The sequence below is a fragment of the Nelumbo nucifera genome, chromosome 1 (genome assembly GCF_055504915.1).
Source record: "Nelumbo nucifera cultivar China Antique chromosome 1, China Antique-T2T, whole genome shotgun sequence".
Taxonomy (NCBI): domain Eukaryota; kingdom Viridiplantae; phylum Streptophyta; class Magnoliopsida; order Proteales; family Nelumbonaceae; genus Nelumbo; species Nelumbo nucifera.
Window position 1 is genome coordinate 153,193,992 of NC_142649.1, and position 21,346 is coordinate 153,215,337.

At 35.4% G+C, this 21,346-nt stretch overlaps 1 protein-coding gene across 1 annotated transcript; it reads right to left on the reverse strand.

Moving 5' to 3' along the window:
* Positions 1-12,813: 12,813 nt before the first annotated feature.
* Positions 12,814-17,579, reverse strand: LOC104589161 (dirigent protein 18). Its single transcript, XM_010247381.3, is given in 5 exon segments — positions 12,814-12,995; positions 12,998-13,037; positions 13,621-13,762; positions 13,764-13,967; positions 17,407-17,579. Coding segments are annotated over 5 exon segments (741 nt in total).
* Positions 17,580-21,346: the final 3,767 nt, after the last annotated feature.

Sequence of the window (21,346 nt, forward strand, 5' to 3'; positions counted from 1 at the left end):
ACACAGGCACATCCCACCGTCCATTAAAAATATTTCTCCTAAATAATAATAACACATAAATACGAAAAATATTTTCAATACACGGTGAAATGTGCCAGTGAAATCGGTGTGAGGCGCCATGTGTTAGGAGCAGATCCGGTCTCATTTTCATTTCCATGATCCATCGCTGACATGTACAGAAACAGAGGTCAGGTCACACACACATACAGAAGTGCTGCCACCGTGGTTGGAGTTGATGTGAATTCATATTCTTTGATTTGTGGGAGTCATTGCTTGATTGGTGTAATTGTAAAATCAACTCATGTGAGTTACAAAACCAAAAATATAAAAAAAAATAAAAACTGTTAGTTGCTGATACATCTGACAACAATATGGGTTGCTGATGTGTTCGCTTCTGATTGGGTTTGGTAGCTGATGTGTTTACAACTGTTGTTTGTAGCAAAACATGAATTCCTTCACAAGGGTAAAATCTATTACCCCAACTTGCCTTGGATTCACATCCAGACCACCATGGAAGAGATCTAATCTCTCTCTCTCCATTTGTGTGTGGGTCCCAATGGCATCATCATCACCCTCACTACCTTCATACTCAATAATAGCTTATAATTGAAGACAACATGTTTAGGTAAGAGGGCCTTTGATTTTGATGTATGAATTGCAAGTAGAGCAAACTTATTCACCAACAAGAAAATAGAAAAGAGAGGCATTGCATTATAGTTGGGATCTTCAATCTTCAACTACCCCAGCTTAATAATTGAGTCTTTAAAAACACGATAGCTATATAAGAGCCTCTTTGGACTTTCTTGATTGGAATAGAATGTTATTACTTAATCTTTACAGGTTATGAAAATAATCAGCTGAAATATTGAATTTAGAGTTTAAGTGCACTGAAATTCAATGAAAAATTTCTCTCTCTCTCTCTTTTATATATATATTCTCATTTCATACATGGTTAGTTACTTTTAAATTAAATCAAAAATATAAAAAAAAATAAAATAAAAAAACCTCTCCCAATCTTAATTGTTTCTAAAAAATCCATTATTAATCCTACCAGTAAGTCTCTCTCTCTCTCTAATAATCAATGTCAATAACATCTTTTCTTGTCCCATTAAATCCCAAATCTATATCTATATATATTAAAACAACTAGCAAGGACCCGTGCGATGCACGGGATTTATCAAGGAAAAGTGAAACAATGTAAACTGATAATTATATTAATAATTTTAGTAATTTGTTATATTATTTTTTTTCATATTATTTGTTAGTGATTTATTTTATTTATTTTACTTTATTAATTATTAAATGTTATAATTAAATTAATCTATAGATTAACTTTTCTAGTCATAATTAAATTAATCTAAGTCCAAACTCAAGGTTTAAGACTGTGAAAAGTTCTCGTCCCTACCAAGTTAATATTCATCCTCAGCCCCACCGGGTCAAGAAAGCTGGGTACCTAATGGGATGGGGAATATTATCATTTCTATTCATATTTGAATAATCCTATTAATTGGTTAATTGTCATAAAACTGTAACTCGAAACATAACAAATAAAATTAAATTTTAGTAAATTTTTATCTAACAACTATTAAAAATTAATAAATTAATAAAAATTAGCAGTTCATAAAATAATAATAAAATGTAAAATATTATTAAAACTGATAAACGAAACCACTTACATTCCATATAAAAACTATAAAATTCAATTAAAATATTAAAACTAATATGACCTAATTATAAATGTCTTTTAAGACTCCTACTTAGGGATGATCACTTATAACTTAGCCTAAACCCGGCTAAACCAACAAATTTGCGAGCTCAAACAACTATTTTCTTCTGAGTTAGGTCTAGCTCAGACCTACACCAACCCCACACAAATGTAGACAATAGGATTGTAAATGGTTTAGATTCAGATCAAAACCAACTACATCCACATTTGCATTCGATTATGAAATCTAGCTCCACATTCGCATCTGCTATTTACATTTGGTTTTATATCATCTTAGAATTTAGTCTACAACCATCTTATTGGGTTTAAAATGACAAAAAATAAAAAAAATAAAAAAACAAATTATTTTTAAAGTATATATGTATAATGAATGTATATAAATATAAAATATTAAATTTATCAACTATAAACTTTATATAGTTATACATAATATATATATATATATACATAATTATTGGATTTCGATTGTTGTTGTTTGGTTCATTTGGAGTTTGAATTGGAGTCAACTAAAAATTTTATTAATATTTTGTTATTTTATTAGTACTTTTTTATTATTATTATTATTTTATTAGTCTTTAATAATTAATATCTTAGTATTTATAATGAATACTTTATATTAATGTTTTATTTTTAATTACTAATATTAATATTTTTATTTTATTATTTATTTATTACTTAGTTAGTAGTAATATTATTATAACTAAAATTATTTTTCCTACCCCAAAATATATTGTATTATACATTATTATAATTAATATCTTTATTTGCTATTATTATTTTAGTAATATTTTATTATAGTACTATTATTTTATTATTATCTTATTATTAATTTAATAATATTTTATTACTTTAAGGGGGCCTAAAATACCTAAATGACCTTACATCACCCCCTCTCTCTTTAATAATATAAATGCTATTTCTCTATTTCTTTCTCTCTCATTAAAACTCTCTCTTTAATAATAGAAATGCAAAAATCCTTCACCTCGTATGAGTTGCCTCTAGGCAAATCAATTGATAGCTTTCCCACTCATACAATAAATCATAAAAAACTTTTGCTCCCAATACATGGCAATATGGCCAGAAGTGCAATAAGCTTGATAACTTATGACCAGACCACCCTATCCTCAAACCAGTCTTAACCATTATTAGGGGCATTAGACTTACTTCAATTTTAATCAAAGTTTTAATGCACAAGTTGTTCAGACTTTAAGGACTTTTGTTACCTATCAAAAGACAACATGCACTATAGCAATCACAGGACCTCTGTCAAAATTGTTTTCTAAAAAGCAAAACCCGTAAAAATTCAAATCAAAAAATAAAAATCCATATTAACTTAGTAAACTTCCATCAAATATTAAAATAAAATAACTAACTTGAACTTCGTAACGTCACTATCAAAGTATATAAAATAACAAATTCAAGCTTCAACATCAACCATCAAAATTCAAAATCTTAGAGATCAAAACCTATAAGCTAAAAAAAAATTAGAACCCATAAAAACCCAATAAGCTTTATCGAATCAAAATCCATGGGCTTTCATCAAATAACAAATTTGAACTTAAACACATCAACTACCCAAAAATTAAAATCCATAAAAACTTAACAATCTACATCAAATAACAAATTTCTAAACTCTATCAAATCCTTCAAATTGACACATTAATCATCAACTAATGCTAGCTATTTCTAGGATGGCACCACTGTGTTCTTCATATGTTTGTTTGATAGCTGCAATTGCCTTATAGGGCTTAGGATGGTACTATACCTTCCAATCAAAGGCCTTGCACTACATCAACTTCAACCTTGACTAAAATATCAGTAACAAAATTTCCTCCCGTGACCTGTTGTCTCTCACAAAAATCTTCATGTGCTTCTTTTTCTTTGTTGTTAGACAAGTTACTACCTCCAACAAAGAGGGGCCAGTTGTAATCACTCATTTTTTGCTCGATCCCTTTACTATACCTATTTGTACTATACTCTTAGACCCCAAAACTTGAAAACACAACTAGATCAAATTGAGATTTTACAAAGCCAAAAATCCCTCTTTTGTCACAATCCATATGACAAATGAAAACCTCAATATCAACATCAACGTTCAATCGAATATAGCCTATAAACTTAGGAAACTACAAATTAGTCACACATTCACCAGTCATAACGCCAACTCCCTTTCTCATGGCCTTGATCTAACATATCCATTTCCACTAAGATAAATCAACTAGAGAGTCCCACTATAAGTCTACAATAATCAACCTTGAAAGTGCCAAAATTTCATTCTAATGGTCCTGGTTTAGAAAACCTAGATTAACCATTTCTCTTTTAGATTGGAACCATCCACTTGACTCCTCACCTTAATCTGTGCCTATCCACCAAATTTCATTCTAAAAATCCCTTGTTTAACTCACCATCAAGCTTAGATCCTCTTTCAGCAAATCTCATCGATTAGAGTTTATCATCCACCATCCTAGCTTCATTTGACTGATCAGACCTCACCACTATGTTTAGAGACCCAAAAAACCCTCGTACATCAAATTTCATGACTAAACTCTTCCATTTAATAGTTAAAAAAGTGAGATTCCATTTCAAGCCTTCTTAGTAATTGATAAACCACTGGCTAAAACCTACACCCAAACCAAATCTATCAATATACTCTTCTGATCAAAGATCCACCACCTCTATCAGATTTAGGATGTTAAAAAATGTCTACCCACCAAATTTCATCCCAAAACTCTCATGTTTGACCCTTCATCAAGCAAAGATTTTATTTTTACAAATCTCATTAATCTGGATTTGATAGCCATATACCTCCATCATCCCAATCCTATTAGGCTAATCAGACATCATCATTGTGTTCAGAGACCAAAAAACCCTAGCATGTCAAATTTCACGTCTTAATTCACCCGTTTGACCGTTAAACTAGGAAGATGTCATTTCGACGTGCTAGATCGAACTGCCACCTCATTTGTCCCAACTTGAAACCTCAAAAAAGGGATGGTTGATACCAGACCCATTCTTGACCTGTTCAAACACCTGGACCAATGAAATAGAGCCTAATAGACCCAAAAAGCCCAAAAACACAAATATACTCCCACTTAAAACTAAAAAAAAAAAAGAGAAAACCACATTTAAAAGTTCATTAAATTTACATTTTTTGCCATTGACAGCCCCAAATAATAGACTGCCATGACAGGCACGCCCCAAGTTCCCATTAGACAGCACAAAACCCATAAAAACCACCCCCAAATCAAAGACAATCTCTCACCAAAGAGGAAAAGTTGACTGATCACCATTTTCTTAAAAAATCCTTGCCCATTCTCTTGTAGAAGTTTTCTTAAAGCCCAAGCCTTGTGATTGGATGAATTTTAGAACTCTCCCCCTTCCTTTTCCTATAAATATTGGTCCAACTCAAGCTTAAGGAAAGGGAGGAGAGAAAACTAGAAGGAGAGAGATCTAAAAGAGAAAAAGAGAAGAGAATAGCATAGTTCCAACCTTTGTAATGCATCCATTCTACTTGAAATCCCAAATTCCTTGAAGTTCAAGCCCCAAATTTCTTTATCCTATTTTCCAGATTGAAGATTTATAGCCAGAAACACTTATCCCAACTCAATAGCTCACACAAGGTTGCATACAAGAGGTAAGTCTCTAATTTCACTATCTTTTTTTCTAAGTTTAAATTCGTAAATCTTTGCTTTCAATGTTTTGGGTTGCTTGAGGTCTCAAAACCGTGGGAAACTTGCATTCCCAATTTTATCTAGATTGAGAAAAAGAGGTTGAGAGGCAAGGGTCTTAGGGAAATCAGTACCTAAGACTCAATAACATCTCCTCAAATCAATTCTAAGTAAAGTTGGAAGTGTTTTTACTTGATTTCTGGAGTTTTGAGCAACCATTTTTTTATTAGAATTTGAGCATGAACTACTCATGTTTTGGGCTGTTACAACAACTTGGAGAGAGGGGTGCCTAACACTTTACCTTTCCCAATCTTTCGGATTTAGAATCTCTTGGTTGTATGCTTTTTCCAAGGAGAACAGAGTCACTATCAAAGCTAATAAATTGAATTTTTGAATCTAAAATGATGATCAATTTCCTCTAAAAATGGGTGGTGACTCCATTTTGTTGAGCCGGCCATGAGCTTCTCAGAGCTCATAGCTGGCAACTCCACTAGGACTTTATGACCTTTATGGGTGTTGTTTAAGCTAAGTTTCAAGCCTATTTGTTTTGCGTTGGTAAGACTAAAAGTTCCATGAATGCAATTCAAAATCGCATCCCAGTGAGGCTAGGCGCGATAGAGCTATCCAACTTGCTTCAAAAATCGTGTTTCAATAAAGCTCAGCCTGATAGACCTCCCTTATTAAAATCATACCTAGTTCAGTCCCATTGCAACCCAGAATGTGAACATCGCAGCCTCTATCATCTCAATCACAACTCGAAAGTTCGAAATCGCGCTAACCTACTCAACGCACCTCAGAACTTGTTCATCACACCTTCCTTCTTGCTCATTGCACCTTAGAGCATGCTTATCGCACCTCAAAACCTGTTCATCACACCTTCCTTCATGCTTATCGCACTCTAGAACCTGGCCATCGCACCTCATAACCTACCCATCACACCTTATTTTAGTCTTATCACACCCATTTACCTTTCTCGTACCTTACTATCGCATAATACCTTCCATCGCAATGCACGGGATCTTTATCGCGACTAGCCTTCAGTATCATAGAAAAAATTTACAGTTCCCATCTTCAGACTTTTTTGTTTCTATTTAATTGACTGTGCTTAGCTTTATCTTTGAGTAATTGTAGATGGTAGTTGTTTGCTTGGTTTTCTTTCTATCTTTAATTTCTTATTCTGCCTCTCTTCTAACTTTAACTTCCTTTGACAAGCATAAAAAGAATTTAGCTTCTATTAGTCTCCAAGTGTGGCCACCTAGAAACTTATAGGATTGCTTGCAAACCTAAACATGTGGTTGCCTCCTCCCATTATTCTGTGTGGCTTTTATCTTCATTTCTCTTGCATGCTTGAACACTCACAATTACACACACCCTCATGTAAACAGAATTAGAATCCCATTTTACCTATTAGAGGAATGATAATAGGTGTGTGTCTCCGGGTTTTATTCCTTAAAGGCTCCACAAAAATCTTCAAAATAACCACCAACCAAAGAAGTCCATTTGTCCATGAGTTGAGGTTTAAAGGATAGTAACTTTGTTGGAACCTCTGAGTCTAGAACCCACCTAACAACTTCATGCATCACACCTAGAATATTCATGCATAGAAGCCTTAGATGAAAGTAGTATAGAGGAACTATAGTGTAATTAAGACTAGGACACCATGAGTGTTGCACTATGTGGTTGCCATCTTTAGAAATAAAAAAATGGTAAATCCCAACCCCTTTTAACCCATTAAAAAATTTTGTTAAAAAACACTAAAACACTCTAAAAGTCACCAAAGGTAACACCCAAACCCAAATTTCCAAATCTAAGCTAGATTCCAAGTAAGTTTTAACATATCAAAATCTTGAATTAGAGTCAAATAACAATAATAATGTAAGATAACAAAAATCAAAACCAATTAATTAAAAGAAACAAATCAGAATCAAATCTACAAATTTCATCTAAGATGAAAAATGCAATAATAAAAAATTAAGAATAAGAAATCTAGGAATTAAGATCAAAATCAAAATTACAATTATCAAAATTTGAAACTTTCATCTAAAATGCTTGCTTTCCTACTCAAGGTTTTTGTTCCCTATCTTGGCTAAGTAGATGCATGTCTCTATGAGCTTAGCTCTTGATAAGTCACCAAAGGACCAGTTTTTTGACATATTCTATTGTTTGTCCTATATCCATCTCTTGGCTAAGTAGATGCATGACTTTATGAATTCAACTATTGAGAAGTAGCATCAAAACGCCACCTTGACCCAATCTAAGTATTTAAACTTTGGGAGTATCTAGTAGATATATATGGTAAAGGGTCTAACCCTCCCTTGACTAGTATCAAAGGATACTTCATTCCCTTAGCCGAACTTAGGCTAAGTAAATGTTTGGCTCTATGAGTTGTTATTAGGAAATAACATCAAAAGGCCACTTGGACCTTCATACCTAAACTCCGTGATGTCCAATAGATACACATATGGTGTAGGATTTGATATTCTCTTAGCTAGTATTAAAGAGACATTTTCATGTTCCTTTATAAACTTTCAAACTCATATATCAAACCCATATTTAAATCATAATATTATCAAAACTATCAATTAATATTTTTTGTATTTAAATTTCTTATTTTTATTTATGTTTATTAACTTTGATTTTAAGTGGAATTGAAATGTTTTTAATTTTGTTAGTGGAATTTTATTTAAATTTTTTATTATTAAGTTTGATTTTTATTAGTGTTTTTTAGTTTTACTAAGTTTTGTTAATATTTATTAGTTTTAAGTGGAAATTTAATGGATTTTTAAATTAATAAATTTTAAAATAATATTTTTATTTTTGTTGTTTTATGTTTGATTGTTTAGCCTAAACCTATTTATATTATTTGACTTAATAATATTTTATTTTATTATGTTGTATTATTACTCTCTCTCTCTCTCTCTCTCTTAAATGTCTTTTTTAAATGTAATAATAACATGCATTAAAATAATAGGCCTTGGAAAACCCAAAGGTCTCCCTTTATAGTAGTGTGCAGCTTTTTTAATCTAATCAAAATAGGCAATGATTACTTTTTTATATTTTTAAAACAAAAGAAAATCGGAAAGAATGCAAAAAATGAAGAAAATAGCTTCTCTCAAAGGAGAGACATGTTGACATGGGCCGTCCAATTTTATTATATACTAGTGGGGACCTATGCAATGCATGGAATTTATCAAGGAAAGTGAAATCACCAAAACTTATAACTAATGAAACAATGCAATGTTGTTTAAAATAATTAAATCTTTATTTTAATAATTTGTTACAAAAATGTTTTACTAATTTAGTAATTTGAATTAATTATATTAATATTTTTAATAAAGAATAACTTATTGCTAATTATTTAATAAAATAATTATTTTTTCCATATTCTTTGTTAGTGTTCTATTTTATTTATTTTACTTTATTAATAATTAAAGGTTTTAATTGTTTGTAAATACCACTTAAATATTTAAAATACCTAAATATCAGTAAATATATAAAATTAGGCTATAGTCATAGTTAAATTAATCTATAGCTAATTGTTTTAGTCGTAATTAAATTAATCTAAGCACAAACTTAAGGTTTAAGACTTTGGATTAGACTTGGATTGATCCTCATTCTGACCCAACCCACCCAAGTTGCACGAATTGTAATATTCATAATTGGATTGAACCAAACCAAGTGTAACCCATGCATGCATTATTTTTGGGCTTTTTAACTATTTTTAAATAATATTGAAGCTAAAGTAGCTATAAAGGATTAGTTACCCCCATTGTGTAGCCCAATAAACCAAAAAACTAAAAATCTTGAGCTAAATTTTGATAATGCATTAGTAGTTTTTAAGGTTGTTTGGCCTAGCGTTGCCCACACCCTAAGTGTAATAATATTTGTCTGAGCCTATATGATTGCTCGTGTTAATTATAAAACTATGATTTTGTTACAAATTAAGAAAATATTTTTTACACACACACACACACATATATATTAATACAAAATTTGTTATCTAAATATTATATAATAATATTTACCATATGTGCATAAAACTTCCACGTTGAGCTTATTACGGGTTATTTAACTTGGGCCCTATCCGCTAGGGCCATCATCGAACTTCGGAAGTTCGATGCTCAATTAGACTTTGAATCCGATTATCCTAGATTTGGATGTTAGAACATGCATCTGATTAATAATTTGATTGGATGTGGAATTAACCCCATCTAATTTGATTAAAATCCATGTCTAATAAAAAATTATTATTTTTGTATATGTAGTATAATTATTGTATACACAGATATTAATATATGCATTTATACTTTAATATTTAAAATCTAACATAATAATAATAATAATAATAATAATAATAATAATAATAATAATAATAACAACAACAACAACAATAATAATAATAATAAGATGTGGATGCAAATCTAGAGATTTCATAATCGGATGTTGATGTGAATGCAGCTAGATTTGATTTGAATCTGATCCATTTATAGCCCTACTACCCACATTATGTATGGCCTTGGTGCATCTTTGAGCTAGACCTAACTAAAAGAAAGTTGCTTGAGCATGGAAATTTATAGATCTAATCAGGTTAGGTTAAGTTATAAATAAATTTTTACTTTTTATTATTAATTTTAATTATCCTACCAATAGTATTTCTTATTAATTTCTTAATTTTATTAATTTTATTAATTTTATTAATTTTATAACCCCACTACCCGCATTATTTGCTTGAGTCCAAGGTTGGGCTAAGTTATGAATGGTCTTCCCCAAGTAGGAGTCTTATGACATAATTAAATTTTATATGAAATGCAAATGGTTTATTTTTATTATTTTTCATAATTTTTTACTTATTATTATTTATTTTAACATTTTATTATTAATTTTAATTATCTTATTAATATTAATTATATTCAAATAGAATTAAATTGTATTTTAGTTTTTTAATTTATGAACTACTAATCTTTATCAATTGCCTAACTTTTAATAGTTGCTAGATAAAACTTGCTAAATTTTAATATTTTTATTAACTTTAGTAATTTTTATTAGTTATAGTTATTAAGTTTCAAATTATATATAAATTATTGTTATTATTATTTTATATATTTATTATATAGATAAATTAGAACTGTTTTTGAAAGTGGGTCAATATAGACCATTTTAACTTGTTTTCTTTGTTTGAGTGATAAAATGGTTTCTACATTTTACATTTTCATTAAAATTTATAAGTCTCTTGTGTAGTATAGACATTATGCATAGTAAAGGTCTCAACTCATAAAAGTTATTAATTTTAATGATAATATTAATTAATTAATTAATATGCATTAATACAAATAAAAACAACATTTACAACATTAGAACATGGGTTCTATTTGCAATATATCAAACCCATGTTTAAATCATAATATTATTAAAACTATCAATTAATATTTTTTGTATTTAAATTTATTATTTTTATTAGTTTATTAAATTTTAAGTGGAATTGAAATGTTTTTAATCTTTACTAAGTTTGTTAATATTTATTAGTTTTAAGTAGAAGTTTAATGGATTTTTAAATTAATAACTTTTTAAAATAATTCTTTTATTATTGTTGCTTTATGTTTGATTGTTTAAATTTTAAACTCAATCTACTTATATTATTTGATTTATTAATATTTTACTTTATTATGTTGTATTACTATTCTCTCTCTCTCTATAATAGTATACAACTTTATTGATCTAATCAAAATAGATAATGATTACGTTTTTATATTTTAAAATAAAAGAAAATAGGAAAAATTGCACTCTTACCATTTTTGTTTTCCTTCATACTAGTAGGCAATTTTTTATGATGAAAGTAAAACAAAAAGAGGTGGTGCTTCCAAACACCTCGTGTGTTCTATGTGGTGAGGGAGTAGAGACTTCGAGTCACCTGTTTCTTCACTACAACTTCTCTTCAAGAATTTGGAGTCACTTTGTTAAGGCCATTCGCCTTTCTTTTTGCATGCCTAACTTTGTCAAGTCTTTTCTTGAGAGTTAGAAAGTTGAAGGTCTAAGAAAAAAGGGTAGGTTGTGTGGAATGTAATTCCTTTGGCAGTCCTGTGGTGCATTTGGAGGGAGAGAAATAGGAGGATATTTGATTAAAAGCAGATCCAAGTAGAAGAAGTGATTAATTTAGTTGTAGATGAGCTGAGAGCCTGAGAGGGTGGTTGTTCAAAAGAGATGTTTCTAGTGCTGGTGTACATTGGTTAATTTTTTCGAGGATTCCAAAGGTGTTTCTCTTGCACAAGCTTTGTGCAGTGAACCTTTCCTATATCTTTCATTGTGTTTTCCTTAGGCTTCGTTTGTTTGTGATACAAACGCCGAACTGGGGTATTTATGTACCTCGGTTTGCGTTTGCAAGTGTTTGTTTGATATGTAAAAAAGTGATGATTATCAGATCAAAAATGTATTTCCCGACACTTTTGTACTCTAAGAAGAGAGCATTACTGTACCTACTTTTTGGATACAATTTTGTGTTCTTTTGATAATTAACTTTTTGGCCAAAGTTAAGGCATTGGAGCATATGATAGTTGGAGCATTTAATGATGGACCCACACTCACCTACTTTTTGGATACAATTTTGTGTTCTTTTGATAATTAACTTTTTGGCCAAAGTTAAGGCATTGGAGCATAAGATAGTTGAAGCATTTAATGATGGACCCACACTGCACCAATTTCAAATGAACAAGATGAGTGCAAAAACGGTTTAAAATGTGAATCGTGTTTGCATCCATGAACCGAAAAAGGGTAAATATGCAGTGTATATATTTTCATTTGCATTGCAACCAAATGCAGCCTTAATAAAAACTTACTTTACCTCTTAAAAAACTAGGTTAAGAGACAAATGAGATGTTGGTTTAGAAATCACAAACAATCTTGCATACTAATCATAATAAACAAGACATTAATGGTCCTACCTCTAACTCTAATATACTCTGTTGGCATAAATTCCAATAAAAAAAGGCTTTTAATGTTTGGTAAGGTAGAGATAATAGATAATATTTTTTTCTTATAATAAGTTAATAACTATTAATTCTAATAGTAAATAGTAATTATTAAAATTATTAATTTTTATTTTATTTTACCCATTGATTTTATAACTCCATATGAAAAATGATGTGACTTTTGACACAAAAAATAATTTGGGACACTATAGGGCAATTTAATTTGATATGGGGACACCCAAATTTGCTTTGCAATTTAGATAATAACACTTAGTAGGGGGAAAAACTTTGGTTTTGGGGGGCCAACAACCTTTCCTGTTGAGAGAGTTTCTGGGTTGGGTACGTTACCATGAGAGTGGGCAAAATAGTAATTGCCTTTTGATTTATTTTGAGTAAAAACAAAAGCATGCCCGTGAATTGGTGAACTACCGCAAACGTGCCCAACCTAGAAACTCTCTCAACAAGAAAGGCCAACAACCAAAGTTAACTCTCTGGTGAGGTGGACTGTGATTCTTAGTAGTGTCTTTGCTCCATCAGTAACATGCTGACCGAACGGGACCAGCGATCACACCTCCGCGAATCCACCGGCATTCTTAAACCTCCCATGTTGTTCACCCACCCCAAAGAGGTCGAGGCTATTCCATATTCCCCACCCTCTAGCATGGCTGTGAAAGCCATCATCTGCAAGGTTTTTGACCTGGACAGTCGAATCGTTCGAACCGTCACCTGGTCGACTTTTCGGGTCTGGTTCTCATAAAACCTAGGATTTGATAAAAACTGTTGACAAGTCAGCAAACCGGATGCCTCGAATGGTTGAACTGGTGAATCAGTGACCTGATAAGCGGGCGACGGTTCAACTGTCGACCTATACTTTTTAGTCCATTTTTAGGTTTAAAAAATAAAAAAAAAAATCCCCAAAAGTCCCAACTCGAGCCCCCTTATCTTTTTACAATTTTTCAAAATTTCTCACATTTTTTTTTGCATTTTTGGATATGTATTTTTCATAAATATTAGGCATTTTTTATAAGTTTTAAGATATTTCAGACATTTATTTTGCTATTTATAATTTTATATCATTTTCTAGATATTTGTACAGGTTATATATATATATATACACACATATATTGTTATATACATATATATGTATATAATAATAGTTTTTTACTATTTTAATTATGATGTCACCGGACTTAATTTTCAACCCGCCTGGTCGAACCAGTGACCCGCGACCATTGGGAAAACCAGGAGGTCGGTTTTAAAAAACATTGATAATCTGTGTGGTTCCATCTGCAGAGCTTGCAACATACACTCCCTGGGCCTTTCCAACTGACCGGGAACCCAATTCTGGCCCAGATGTTAGAATGTCATCAATGACTGTGATCGTTCCAAAGCCCAAGCCCAAGCCCAAGCCCAAGTGCCCAACCCATCAGGTCCCAATTGTTGCCACTAATGACTTGACCATTTGAAGTAAAAGCTGTAGCAGAAAGACTAGTACTCAATGGGACACCATTGACATTGACAGTTGGGATTGCACCATTAGTGTTAGGGATGGGGACGCCATTCTTAGGTGGAATGAATCCGACTGGCCTAGCAAAGTGTCACAGGTGACTCCTTCGCCGCGCCATCAAGCACCTACAGTGAGCCACCAGAGTGCCAACCGCGTGCCTTCATGGTGTCAACATGTGTGTCATGGGTGGGCTTTGCTTGTATTTTGTAAGGGGGACCGCCAATGGCGTTATTGTAATTACTTAGTATGCTTTTCCATCATTTTGATGTTTCCTATTGTCACTCCCCCAAAAGCTTAACATACTCTTTGAGGGGAGGTAGGTAGTCGAGTGAGCTCATAAGCGTGTAAAGGTTAAGCACAAGATCCCCTCGACACTGTACTGTGTGCTTGTGCTTACCACTGATTAATGCAATACAAATAGCCTTTTGCTAATTCGTGTGCCATCTTGTTGTCTTTGTGTGTGTGTTTGCTTTGTTTCGTAGGCTTACTCGCCCATTTCGAGTGCCGCATGGGGCCCCAACGATTAACCCCGTGATAGTTGGTATCAGAGCCGGAGCTCCTACAAATACTTTGGACCTTATCTTCGTCCCTACATCGACCCAATGAAGAGCAATCGGGGCATTTCCGATGACACACCACATGGGCGGATTCAAGCCCACGACACTGACGAAGCTCCACTTGACGATCCTACCAAGACACAAGCCCCAAAGGGGCGTACAACTAAAGCTAGCAAGCACGACAAATCAGTCGACCAACTAGCTACCGTGGACATGCGCCTCCTACGTTGCGAGGTGACAGTGGGAGAAACCCGAGATCGGGTTGATGAACTCCACCTCAACCTAGAGACGGTTGAGAATGCAGTGGTGGAACTAGAATGACGTTTCAATGGCGCCTTCAGAGACATGCACACCACCATACAGAACTCGGGAGCTGGGCCTTCCCAAAGCAGCCTACAGGGCTTGCTAGACAGATTCCAAGCACAATTGGATGAGATGAGAGATGAGATGACTCTCCTAAAGAGGGCAGTGGCCAACACACCTAGCACTCCCTCCACCCTAGCTTCCATGAACATCAAGATCCGAGAGCCAACACCTTACTCGGGCGCTCGGGATGCTAGGGAGCTTGACAACTTCTTGTGGCAATTGGAACAATATTTCTCTGCCACTGGCATCATTGACAACCAAACTCAGGTACGTACAGCTGCTATGTATTTGACTGATATTGCAATGTTATGGTGGCGTAGGTGTTGCCAAGACATTGAACATGGAACCCGTACCATCGACACTTGGGTTGGATTCAAGCGGGAGATCAAGCAACAGTTCTACCCAGAAAATGTGGAGTACTTGGCACGCCGAAGAATGAAGAATCTCAGACATCAAGAATCACTACATGACTATGTCAAGGAGTTTTCGGCCTTGACGCTGGAGATCACCGACATGTCAGACAAGGATCTTCTGTTCAATTTTATGGACGGTCTCAGGCCATGGGCTGAGATCGAACTCCAGCGACGTGGGGTTGAGGACCTCGCCACCGCCATGGCCATAGCTGAACAACTTGTTGATCTGAGAACACCTAAGGAAGATGTGCAAAGACCATCCAGCCCAGGTACCATGAGTCTGAGTGGGGGAGATCCACAATCAACCCCTACAAAGGAGAAGCCAGTGCCCGCGGACAAGCCCTACAATTACCAACAAGGGAAGAAGCCACAAGGAGGCCCAAGCTACCAGGGCCACCAATCCACTAGGAGACCTCCTCCTGCGCCTTGTTACCTTTGCAACGGGAAGCATTGGACGAGTGACTGTCCAACCCGAAAGAAAATAACTGCCCTCATCGCCAAACTCAGCGATAGTGAAGAAAGCGATGAGGAGAAACCCACAACGGCACCAAGAGTAGGCGCCCTCCAACTCATCAATGCCATGGTCAAGAAAGAGGCCACATCAAAGCGGCCCACCAAAGCCCACAAGGGGCTGAGTTATGTAGACATCACCCTCGGCGGGAGGCCGACCCAAGCCTTGGTGGACACTGGGGCCACCCACAACTTCATTTTGCTTGCGGAGGCAAAGCGACTCGGCTTGACCACCACCAAACAAACTGGGTGGGTCAAGGCTGTCAACTCTGGGGCCAAAGCAGTAGAGGGCATGGCCCGTGGAGTAGAACTCCGAGTTGGACCATGGAAAGGACCCATCAATCTATCTGTGGTTCCCTTGGATGATTTTCAGGTGGTTCTTGGAGTGGAGTTCCTCAAGCAGGCGGAAGCAGCGCTTATGCCACACATCAACAGTTTGCTTATTCTGGACGAACACTCCCCTTGCATGGTTCCTGTCTCATCCGCCTTGCAGATACTTGGGAAGCAGCTTTCAGCCTTGCAGTTGTACCAAGAAACTATCAACCATGAAGACAACTCTGCGTCAACAAGGAAGAACCCCTGTCAAGTACCTCACATCGACACTGGAACTGGTTGGGAAGTCGTCACCAGGAAGAAGTCACCCCCAAGACAGTTCCATTTCTAGCGCCAACACCAATGCCAGCGCCCGAGTCAACACCAACAGCAGCATCAGCTTCAACACCAACCACATCAACAGAAGTCGACTTCGCAGCAGAAGCCGCAAGTGCCCACAATTGGTGGGCCCAACAGAAGAAGACCCAAGGCCGTGTCAAACTTTGCCCACATCTACTACCACAACCACCGGGGAGAGCGAGTGCCACCCAAGCCATCTAGGGACCACATTCACTTCATCCCTAAGGCTAGTTCCCGTAGTAGCCCTGTGAGTTACCCTTGGGGAAAAATGCATGGGAATCCACACCTTAATAATCCAAAACACCATTTTGATCCTTACCTGGCCCAAACCTACCCCTTAGCCAAACAAAACCAGCCACTAACATACCTTGAGGCTGCCAGGCAAGGACTTAGCCATAGGAAACCCCAACAGGATGAGCCAACCCAACCATGCCACCAAAATATACACCTCGGCCTTGGACGACAGCCGGTTTGGGGAGCAGCAGAAGAACCCTCCTTCCGCAACAGTGACTCTAAGGGACCAGCCGAAGCCGATCTCCGAGGACATAGATCGAATTGAGTGGGGGAGAATGTCACAGGTGACTCCTTCGCCGCGCCATCAAGCACCTACAGTGAGCCATCAGAGTGCCAACCGCGTGCCTTCATGGTGTCAACATGTGTGTCATGGGTGGGCTTTGCTTGTATTTTGTAAGGGGGACCGCCAATGGCGTTGTTGTAATTACTTAGTATGCTTTTCCATCATTTTGATGTTTCCTATTGTCACTCCCCCAAAAGCTTAACGTACTCTTTGAGGGGAGGTAGGTAGTCGAGTGAGCTCATAAGCGTGTAAAGGTTAAGCACGAGATCCCCTCGACACTGTACTGTGTGCTTGTGCTTACCACTGATTAATGCAATACAAATAGCCTTTTGCTAATTCGTGTGCCATCTTGTTGCCTTTATGTGCGTGTTTGCTTTGTTTCGTAGGCTTACTCGCCCATTTCGAGTGCCGCACGGGGCCCCAACGATTAACCCCGTGACAAAAGGACACTTGCCCACTGTAGATGTTTCCCAACAAGCCGGATATTGGCCTAGCCGTAGTACTAATACCTCCCAGGATGCCATGCATGTAGAGGTCTAGGGCGGGTTCTTGGGCGCCAACGGCAGCACCACCACCACCTGCAGCCACGATCCTCGTCAGGTCTACTGTGGTGACTAGCATCAGAACTTCAGAAGGGCGATCGGCAGTGGCGTCGCCCAGAAAATAGCTTGATATGTACCTTCATATATATATGTTGGTGTGTTTTTTAATCTGATCAGGATGTGATGGATGATGAACTAATTTCGGATGATAATGCAGATTGCTTCTGCATGGGTTTTCTGTTTGAATAGAGAGAATTCTAATGGAACTGTTGGGAGACCATAGGTGAAGCAGTTGGAGACTCTGGCTACAGTCTCCAAGTCTCCAACTGCAGCAACAGCATGTGGGGCCTAGACAAGTAGACAGTAATTAACGTCCACTTTGGAATTTGGATGAGTGATTAGTGGTTCAGATATGAATTGGTTCTCTCTCTCTCTCGCTCGCACTCCTTCATGTAATTAATTTGAATCGGACATATACTAATCATGGTTATACACTCTGATTACACCAAATTTTATCCGTTTATCCGGTGCCTCCCATCATCATTCCACATAATCATGTGGGACTCGATTCCTAAGTGCCATATGTGAAATGTCCTCCCTGTCCCAGGAAGAGCATTTTTCCGTTTTAGTAGGCAATTTTTTATGATGAAAGTAAATAATATGTTTCTAAAGTTTTTTTATGATTTTTTATATTTATATCATTTTATGTTTATAAAAATTATTTTTATTTATCACACATTTTTGTTTAATATGATGAATATATGATATTATTTTTCTTTAATATGATGAATATATGATATTAGAGATGTGTTTATATGTTTTTTTACAATTTCTTGTATTTTTTATATTTTTAATTATTGTCATTATTATTTAATTATGATATCAATGATTGACATATTTGACCCAAAAGGTTGAATTCTTGACTTGCCACTAAACAGAAAAACAACTCCATTTTCGGTTGTTTTTAAATTTGCATTTTATTTCTATCATCAATACCAAGGCTTTAAAAACTGACCCAGAAATGGAACAGTTCTGGCCACCAGTTTCCAGGTCACCAGTTCGACCGTTTGGGTCAAACAGTTCAATCAGTTTAGTCTTTTATTCAAGGTTCTAAATATCTATACACCTGATACACCGGTAGGGGTGTATCGGTACTTTTTTTTTTTACTTTTTTAATATAATATTTTTTTTCAAAACCGGTTCAGGGGGGCCAATTTAAGGTTCCACCACCCCCTAAACCAGTCAGAACCCTGATACATCCTCTGTAGGGCGTACCGAGGAGCTCCCAATACGGTACATATCGGCTGATATGGGCTGATACGTGTCGATTTTTTGAACCTTGCTTTTATTAAGAGAAAGAGACATATTTGGTTGTTGGCATTTGGTTGAGAAAGAAAGAAAGAAAGAAAAGAAGGAAGGAAAGAAAGAAATAAAGAAAGAAAGAAAGGAAAGAGAGAAAGGAGGGAGGAGAGAGGAAGAAAAAGGAAAGGAATGAGAGAAAAGAAGGAAAGGAAGGAAGGGGGGAAGGAAAGAGGAGGATCACCCGACGTTCATCGGCGACGATGACGATAGTGACAACAACAATGCAACATTCAAGGCTCTGAGCATTGGATCTCTCTCAGATTTGAGAACTAGGATCTTAGATCTCAAATCTAATTTCTCTATGATGCGATCTCAGATCTAACATCATTCTTGTCCCAGAGGTCATTCTTCAATCTTCTCTGCCTCCTTTTTAAATCACAAACCGTTGTCCCAATCAAACAGGTTGACGGTTTGACCACCTAAGTTAGTAGTTCTTTGACCAAATCAACGGTTTCTGACCCAGGAATGTGTTAAGGGTGAAACGAAACTGGTTGCCTGGATGGTTTTTGGGCCGAATGGTCCAACCATCCGGGTCAACAACGTTTTGAAAACATTGATCAATACTATCAATTATTCTTTGCCACTTTTTTAATATGACTAATTAATGTAAGATTCAATAAAAGAATGTGAGTTAATACTCTAAATATAAGATTTACACACACACATATATAAAAATGATTAATGAAAATTAATACCTTTAGGCTATATTTGGTTTGAAGGAAAAGGTAAGGAAACCTATACAAGATTTGTAAAGGTTTCCTTACCTTTCCTTTCCTTTCCTTTCCCTCCTTTTTCCTTCAAACCAAACATAGCCTTAATATATGACTTAATGAGAAGAATTTGAATGAGGAGAAAAATGATTGTTCAAATTACATTTTTATCCATACAATTAGAGAGTGATCAAATTAAAATTACATTTCTGTCCTTACAATTAAAAATTGGGGTATTTTAGTCAAACAAAAATTCCATACTATCATTCACATTTTTAATAATAATATAGATATAGATTTTTTGTTGGTTGGCATGTTTCCGAAAGAAAAAGCCAAGAAAACTCAAGAGTAGTATTGGTATTTAAAGGCCTAAACACGTGGAATTCGGATTTGCTCCTTATAGAGTGTGCTTGAAACATTAATCTCACATGGCATTACAGTCGTGCATTGGAACATCTTCCCATGAATGACGACATCAAGCATGGGAGATGTTCTCAATACATGCTAATATGCTATGTGAGGTGCATTCTATGATGAGTGGCATGATTGAAAATGGAAGGGGTAATAGCATATAAGGGCAACTTTTGGGGTTTAATATCAATAAAACTAATATTTTTAAAAAAAATTCAAAAATAGGTTAACTTTTTAAAAATAATATCAATAAAAGGCAAAAACACTGCTCATCATCTTCTTCTTGCCATTTGTTCACTAGCACTGTTGTCCGTCGCCACTCACCACCACCCGCTGCCGCTCGCCGCCGCCTCCAGCAACGTTGCCAGATGTGGTAGCGGCGGCGCTGGTGGTCATTCCTCTGCCCAGTGCCACCACCTTTGTCTCCACCCACCTCCAGCAACGTTGACGGAAGTGGAGACGAAGGTGGGCAAAGGTGGCGGCATTGGGCAGAGAAATGACCACCAGTGCCGCCACCGCCACCTCTGGCAACGTTGCCGGAGGCGGAGGCAGAGATGGGCGGAGGCAGCGCCGGGTAGTAGCGGACGACGGGGGTGGATAGCGGTGAACGGCGACGCTGGTGAAGAAATGACAAGAAGAAGATGATGAACAGTGTTTTTGCTCTTTATTAATATTATTTTTAAAAAGTTAACCTTTTTTGAAATTTTTTTAAAAATATTATTTTTATTGATATTGAACCGCAAAAGTTGCCCTTATATGCTATTATCCCAAAATGGAACCCATGCCGATTTTGTATAAATGGACCTATGGTGGTGGCAATCTTATGACTGTTGGCATAGGTCAAAGAGTTGCTACTCACTTCTAAACTTTTCATATAAACTTTGTTGATAGTTTTTATAGGTTGTCCTCCCGGTTGGTAATGTATGGATTGGCTAGATGAGTGCAACTTTAATATTTAATATTAATCGCCTACTAAATTTAGCATAAAATAACTATATAATTAAGGTTCGTATCATTAGGGTGGGATGCATCACAATACATCACAATATATAGGAAATTCTTATTAATCTTACAAATACATCAATAATACTAAATTTAATATTGAAATATCTATTAATAAATTATAAATACAGAATAAATGCACATTTTAAGAGTTTATATAAAGAGATGCATTACAATCAACAATACCAAATACCAAGAACCTAAAATATGTAATTATAATACAATATTCTTACAAACTACCATAGACCGAATTAAATGCATCCGGTCTAGTCTGGTCTAAAAGTTAACTTGGGAAAAGCATGTATCGACAAATTCTAGAAACATTTTATTAAAAAATATATAAATAACTTATTCTTAGATC